Source organism: Triticum dicoccoides, chromosome 3A (assembly GCF_002162155.2).
Source record: "Triticum dicoccoides isolate Atlit2015 ecotype Zavitan chromosome 3A, WEW_v2.0, whole genome shotgun sequence".
Lineage (NCBI taxonomy): Eukaryota > Viridiplantae > Streptophyta > Magnoliopsida > Poales > Poaceae > Triticum > Triticum dicoccoides.
The window spans coordinates 382,554,073-382,561,785 of record NC_041384.1 but is presented as its reverse complement, the minus strand read 5'-3'; the positions used below and the strand labels follow the sequence as shown (position 1 = coordinate 382,561,785).

At 55.8% G+C, this 7,713-nt stretch overlaps 1 protein-coding gene across 1 annotated transcript; it reads right to left on the bottom strand.

Moving 5' to 3' along the window:
- Positions 1 to 1,007: 1,007 nt before the first annotated feature.
- Positions 1,008 to 3,859, bottom strand: LOC119268260 (formin-like protein 20). Its single transcript, XM_037549850.1, has one exon. The coding sequence runs from the start codon at positions 3,524 to 3,526 to the stop codon at positions 1,421 to 1,423; it is 2,106 nt and encodes a 701-aa protein (XP_037405747.1). The 5' UTR covers positions 3,527 to 3,859; the 3' UTR covers positions 1,008 to 1,420.
- Between the last annotated feature and the right edge of the window lie 3,854 nt (positions 3,860 to 7,713).

The window sequence follows — 7,713 nt, the reverse complement described above, 5'->3', positions numbered from 1 at the left end:
GAGATTGATCGTAGGAAGCAGGTGATCTAAGAGCTTGAATGTATGATTTCCTAGGATGGTTACGAAAGATATGGGTCCATTCATCTTCCTTCTCTTGCAAATATTGATCAAGCTCCCAGCATGAGTTCGGTCCACTGTTGCCCCAGAGAAGAAAATTAACGTTAAGAAGAGGAATAGAGATGTTACCGCCCTTGATGATCGAGAATCCAACTTCCTTAGATGAGACCGAAAATTTGAAAGACCAGTTTTGAAGCAGATGAACTCTGAACAGAGAAGCTCGGCCACCAAAGCAGGAGAGAAGAATGGTGCTTACGGATTCCTCAATGAGGCGAATCTTGGATCTGGTGAATTCGACGACTAGGAGAAATTCCTCCATATCCTTAGCATCTTCGAAGTTGATGGGAACACCCCACTTTCTCCATACCTCCGCGGCGAAGTCTTGGCCGATGTCAAAATACAGATCTGCTAGAGCCATGATGAGAAGGAGGGATCGTAGATGGAGAGTGCATGACTATGGGAGAGTGGCCGCCGCGTCCGGAGTGGACCACGGCGCTGGGGGTGGCCGCCGTGGCCGGAGTGGCCGACGGCGGGGGCTAGGCGTGGGAGGCGCTAGGCGTGGGAGGCGTGAGACTGTGCTTCACCGGATCGTCGAAACAAAACTTGGAATATAAAACTGTTTTCCTGGCTGTAAAAGGGAGGAATCCTCTCCCAAACATTTGCATGTGTTTTCTATTTTGATTTGAGGTTGGTGATGCATGCAGCATTTGGTTGTGTGGATGGATGGTGCCCAACCACACGAGGCCCAAAATATGATTAGCACAACTGGGCACAATCAAAGCAAATCATACCCCCAAACCGCACCAATATCCAAACACCAAAAGCATTGAACTTGACAGCTCATGCAACACTACAAAAACGAAACGTACGAGTACGTACGTGGTATATCAGCGTAGGCAAATCATCCACGATCACCGTGCACAAGGTGTAGTATTATTGCACGTACAACATGATGATTCAAAATAAATAAATTGTAAAGCTCTTTCACTTTCTACGACTATACAGTAGTATATAGACTGTAGACACATGAAATTTGCATCACCTCGCCGAGCTTTCTGGCCATTTTAAAACATGCGCATAAAGCTCCCTATATCACTTTCTTCAATTAGAGTAATAACCTCAACACTGAATTCATCCTCTCCACAAGCAATCAATAACCCAATCTCACTGTCAATTCTCCTAAACTACCCAAAAAATGGACAAGAAAAGTGAACCAAATCTCATGGAAAATACCGCAAATAACCCAATACCCGAAATAAGTTTCTTTTTCTTTTTGTTTGTTTTCAATTTTTTTATTCGTTTTTCTCTCTCTTTTCTCCAAGTGTCAATGCAACACCTCGGAAGTCGGAAGCAGAATTCGAATTTAGAAGCCGACGGCAACAGCGGCCGCGCCCGCGGTGGCGGTTGCCGGCGTCTCCGGCAACGACATATCGTCATCATCATCTTCGAAGAGGGACCCAATGACCATGAACTCCCCGTCCTCCTCCGCCACGGTCACGGTCGCGCCTTCTTGGATCTGCAGCTTCTCCCGGTACGAGTTGATCTTCTCCAGCTTCAGCCCGGCGCGGAAGCGTTCGATGAAGTTGTCCGCCTTGGTGTTTACGTCGGGGCTCGCGCAGTACGACGGTGCCGGCGACGCAGTGACCGACGGAACCTCCTCCTCCCCCTCCAGCATCGGCGGTGGAGGAGGCGGTGGCGGCATTGGGGGCGACGGCGGAGGAAGCGGGTAGGCGTAGTACACGACACCGCGCCTGGGATACAGTGGCGGCTGCTGCGGATACCCCTGCGCGCGTATCTGCTGTTGCGGGTGCGCGCTCGCGCGCGGCGGCCGTGTCCTCACTGGAGCTGGCGCTGGCTGCGGAGGAGCGGGGCGAGACGGAGGCTGTGGTGGTTTCCTTGATCGGCGCGTTGGTAGGGGCGGAGGTGGCGGTTGCGGTGGCGCGAGGGAGTTCATGCGCCGGCTCTTGCTGCCTCCTTTCTTGAAGAGGTTGGAAAAGATGGATGACGGCGGCGGCGGGGGAGGGGGAGGCGGCGGTGGTGGGCGTGGAGGATTGGTACGGCCCGTAGCTTCGGGGCTCGCCGATGCTTCGGACGAAGGCGACGAGTAGTGGTCATCGGAGAGATGGTGGTGGTGGTGGTGGTGCCTCTCCCTCTTCATGATAATGCTCTTGCGCTTCTTCTGGTAGAAGAGAGCAATGGCGGAGGCCAGTTCCTTGGCGCCGCCCACGCTGCCGCTCCTCTTCTTCTTGCTCCTCGACATTGCCGCCGGTGGCGGAGGAGGTGGTGGCGGCGGAGTCCCTGGGGGAAACATGGCTGGCGATGGCGACTGCGGGTGATTGACCTCTTCCACTATAATCTCCTTCTCCACTTCTTCCATTGTCGGCAGGTTCTCGAGGCTGCGGCGGCGACGGCGAGGCTGCTGCGGCGGGGCAGGTGGTGGTTCTGCGGACGCCATCTCCAATAGCGTAGCGCCCAGCTCCTCCGGGCTCCACGTCCTGCTCCTCGCCGGCGTAGCGCGAGTCTCCGTGGGACGCGTCCTCTCCTCCTCCACCTCCACCATCTCGGGAAGCCTCTCGAGGCTGCGTCGGCGACGGCGAGGCTGCGGCGGTGGGGCAGGTAGTGGTGGTGCGGACGCCATCCCCAACAGCGTAGCGTCCAGCTCCTCGGGGCTCCAGGTCCTGCTCCTCGCCGGCGTAGCGAGAGTCTCCATCTCCACAGGATGCGTCCTCTCCTCCTCCACCTCATCCATCTTGGGGAGCCTCTCGACGCTCCGCCTCCGCCTCCTCGCATCCTGAGACAGCGGTCTGGCGCGCACCTCGTAGGTGTCCACCGGGATCGTCTTCACATCCGACGACGTCCTCCTGAGCGTCCGATCGGCGTCCCGGGCCCTTTCGGGCCGCTCGTCTCGCCGGGTCCGGTACAGCTCGGCATCGTCGTAGGAGCGCCAGGCCAACTCCGGTGACGCGAGGCCCCAGACGCCGTCGCTGTCCAGGCGCAGCTCTGGGTAGGAGCTGCTGCTCTTCATCCGCCGGATCCCCGTCTGGGCGTTGTGGTTGGTGTAGGAGTTGTTGAAGCTCGCCCAGACGTCCTCGGTGCTCGGCTCCGGCGTCGCCGCCGCCGCCGCAGGGGACACCCGCAGATGGCTCTTGGGCGCCGGCGCCGCGGGGCCGGGGGCCTCCCCATCGGCGTCGCCCCCGCCGCGGCCGAGCAGGCCGCAGAGGATGGCGAAGAGCACGAGGCAGAGGTTGACGACGTCCCAGCCGCTCTTGAGCGTGATCCCTCCGCGCTGGAATCCGCCGCCGCCTCGGCGCACCGCGGAGGGGAGGAAGAGCAGCAGGAGCAGGGAGAAGAGGAGCACGAGGAGCCAGACCTTGGCGCCGGCGGCGGTGCCATTGTCGTCGGCGTCGGCGGTGGAGTAGGAGGAGGTGCTAGGACCCGTGCCGTCAGCGCCGGAACCGGTCCTCTCCATGGCGCCCGTGTTGATTCCTCGCGTCGTCGCACGGTTGAGATGCGAAAGCCAAAAGCGCAGAAAGGCCAAAGCGGCGGCGGCAGCAGCAGCAGCAGCAAGATGGTTCGTGTGTGGAGCTTTTTGGATCTCTCTCTCTCTCTCTCTCTCTCTCTCTCTCTCTCTCTCTCTCTGTTTCGCTAATCTGCTGGCCTGCTCTGTCTGCGTCTACTTTCTTGTTGGCTGGTTATATACGTGAGGTGAGGTGAGTTGAGGTGAGGGGAGTGGTACATGCTTAAGTTGTTTGTCCGGTTATATTATGCGGCACGGAATCAAAATGATTTTGGTTGAAGAAAACGGGGAATGAATGAATGATTGTTGGGCTTCCGAGTCTATACTAGTGTAATGCGTTGGACTAGTGAACGTTAATCTTTTCTTAATCCATCCAGCACAGCACTACTGGTATGGTAGCCAGTAGGAGGAGTACCAGTAGGAATTTGTAGGCGCTTAAAATTCGGTGCGCCCAGGAACCTTCCTTCGGTGCCAAGTACACTAGGACTAGTGTAGTACTAGTAGTTGCATCCCAGTGTTCGATTAATTATTAGTCTGTGCCAAACTGACTGACTGGTGGAATGTACAACTAGAAAATCGATGGATCTCACCAGTAGTACAATGCAGGGTCTCTACCGCCGGAGCATATTGTCAGCTCTTTCGGCTTACGACATGGACTTGTTTAATATTTTTTATACAAAAGAGAAAAGAGAAAAGAGAAAAGAAATGTGGCGTGCTGGTTGTTGTGAGCTGAAGCCTGAAGCAAGCAATGTATGTGTGCGCTAGCTGTTGCAACAATCCAAGCTTTTAAGTTGTAACGTCCCGGCGCGTCGCGTGTCGGGTTTTCTTCCGGAAATGCTCCCATTCAGCAACTGATGCCAGCCCAGCCAGGGTTTGTTCTCGTCTCACCCTCAAAGTTGAGGCCAACAGAAAACAAAAACCCAAGCAAATTTAGCCTTCCAATCCACAACTAAAAGCAACACGTTCTCCTTGCGGCGGGCGAGCGAGCGAGCGAGCCGGCGGGAATTCGGGTACGGTATCACGGAGGAAACAAAAACATCCGCCCCCGTACACTAGTCTCACAATTCCGCCTATTTCGGTGGATTACTTTTACTTGGACTGAAAGTGGCTCTCCTTGGCTCAGCGCAGCAACCGCGGCTTGCTTTGGAAAGTGATCATGATCGATCGGCAAGCAACGATCTAGCTAGCTGTGGCTTACAGGAGAGCAAATAGAAGGAAATGGTGGCCCCTCTTCCTCTTAAGCTCATCATTCACGCAACGACCGGACCATACAAATCCATGTTGGTTGGATCATCTCATCTCATGGAAGTAGCAGTAGAGCAGTTACTTAAATTTGTTCCTTCCCTTCCTCATATCCGGCCGAGTACCTGCACCATTTTCTCCTGAAAAGAGGCTTTACGCTTCATTCATAGTGCATGTCGAGTGATCCATTCTCCTCAAAAGTGTTGCCACCAAGCCTAATTTATCTTCATCCTGCGACATCCATCCATTCATTTATTTATTCTTGTCATACATATTGATACTAGTGCGAGTACTGCAAGCAGGTAATAAAGTACTGGGAGTAGTACTACGTACTAGTAATACTGGCATCAGATCAGATGCACAGTAAACCCGGCCTCATCACACAAACAAGGTTCCAAACCCAGGAGGCAGCTAGAGTCCACACAAAGCAACAGCATGCACAAAGAAAGCGGTGATTTGGACACTAGCTGGCCACGCACTTGTGTACGGTGTACTACGGCACCCAGAACAAATTGTACTGTAGAAACAAGAGCGAGGAAGGAAGAGGAATACTACTTTCTAGACTACTCCTTAAAAGAGGAGAGCGTACGAACTAGTGTGATTGTGTTTGGCAGCTCACATGGTGCCTAATCCGCGCGAGACCCTATCAATCATCTCAAACAGCTGGGGAAAGGGCAGGGAGCCCTGCAGCAGGTGTTGCTTCTTCAGTCATGGAATGGAATGCTGCTCTGCTTTCATGCATCTCGCCGTCATCCCCATTGTCCCCGCCTTATATTTTTTTCTTGGATATAAGTTGCTGTCGATGGGCCATCCGCAGTCTGCTCATCTTAAATTAATTTTCTTTTTTCTTGGGCTAAGTGGACCGGGGTGATTGGATGGGGGTACTTGGACGGTGGGGAGGTAGGGACGCTGGTCTTAATCCCGGTAGTTGTCGCTCAGCAGGGATGGATGGCCCATGGCGAGAAAGCGCTGCCGCACCAGCACCGGCTTGACTGACATGCATGGTCGCCGCGCCGCTGCCTCTAGGCTCAGGGATGGACTTCGGATTAGGTCGTGTGTCCTCCTGATTGCTCACTGGGGTTTACTGCATCATATTGTTAATTTGTTCTGTTTTTCTTCTACTTCAGGCTGCTGCGATTTCATGCCATATTCTGCGCGCCACTTTAGTTGATCCACAGTCGTCTGTCCATTGTTGTATGGAAGTGGGTTTGTACTAGTGGCATTACGGTCTAAGATCTTGTTCTTGATTTTACATGTTGTCTTTTTACACTCTTGTTTTACCGCATTTGTTTGATCCTTGTATATAAGAGCAACTCCAATGGGACGATTTATTTTGTCCATCTGTGTCCGTTTGGGTCGGCGCGACAAAAGTGGAGGCCCAACGCGCCGACCCAAACCCAAATCTCGTCCGTTGACGTCTGCGCCGACCCATTTTCCGTCTCAAATTGGGCCTGAAATGCATTGGCGTGGACGTGAAGCGGACGCGCCGCGCGTCTCATCGGCATTTGCCGCGGCCTAACTTGTAGGCCACCCAACTACCGCCCGTCGTCTAATTTATGACGACCACCGACAGCAGGCCCACTAATCAGCCAGTGAAAGCGTTCTTTTTTCACCATGGGTGCGGCGGGGCCCAGCGTCATCCACTTCCGTCCACATCTAGCCCCCCACCACCCCTTGTGCTTCATCGCCAGCGACATCAAACCCTAGCAAACAATAGGCCTCTTCGGCAGCAGCGGGGGCAAGGGCAAGGGCAAGGACACCCCCGGCGCCTCATCCTCCCGTGTTCCGCCTCTCCCCTCCTCCTCCGGCGTCGGCGCGTTTCCGCCTAGGCCGTCGTCGTCTGCACATCTCGGTGCACCAAGCGCGGTGGCACTGGGAGTACAGGCAGCCGCTGCCCTACCCCGACTTCACGCTGCCGCACCACTGGCACCTGGATCCGCAACGGGTCCCAGTGCCGGCGGTTCCGCGTACCCAGCGAGGAGGTGCGCAGGCGCAGGCGCTGGGCGCAGCTCACGCCCGAGCAGCAGCGGATGCCCGAGTACGCCGCCGACTTTCCCAACTGGGAGGCTTGGTTTGTCCTCGAACACGAGGAGCAACGCGTGCAGGCATCGACGCCGTCCCACCGTCGTTTCCACCGCCGCCCCCGCGGGTAGTGTCAGAGGAAATGGAGGCGGAGGCGGAGTACCAAGCCTCCCTCAAGGAGGCCTTGCAGCACGCGCTGGAGGCTAGCCGACTCGAGAGGACGCGCACTGGGATGGGCTGGAGCAAGCCCTTGCCTTGTCGGCGGCGGGGTACTCCGTCCACACCCCGCTCTTCGTCCCGCCTCCGCCACTGTCGCCGCCCGTCGAGCCCAAGCCGGAGCCGGAGCCAACGCGGAAGCACTCCCCGAAGGAGACCTACACGTGGACCGGCCAGTACCGCGAGTGGGTGACGCGCCTTCTATCCACTACGCCGCGACGTCGGCGCAGGAGGCCGCCCACCTTGAGTGCTGGAAGGCGCACTGGCTCGCCCAGGAGGAGGCCGACGTCGAGCGGCAGATGCGCTATGAGCAGACGCAGAGGCGTTGTGGCTTGAGGAGGAGGAGAGGGAGGAGGAGCGCGCGGGCGAGCCGCAATGTTGCCGCCCCAGCAGACGCCGAAGGAGGCTGTCCTGGCAGCGTACCAGACGGTGTTCGGGTGGGCTGGTCATGCTCCTGTCTTCATCTACCTCGTCGGCGGCGATGGCGATGACGACGTCGACGCCATGGGCAAGGGTAAGACTGATGACGTCTATGGCAGCGTGCGGGTGCATACTTTTTTATGTTTTAGTTAATGTTTAATTAGGTTTAAGTGGACTTTGGCCGGCGGTTGACCGGTCACTTATATTTAATAAATGTTTAATTATGTTCATTTCTACTA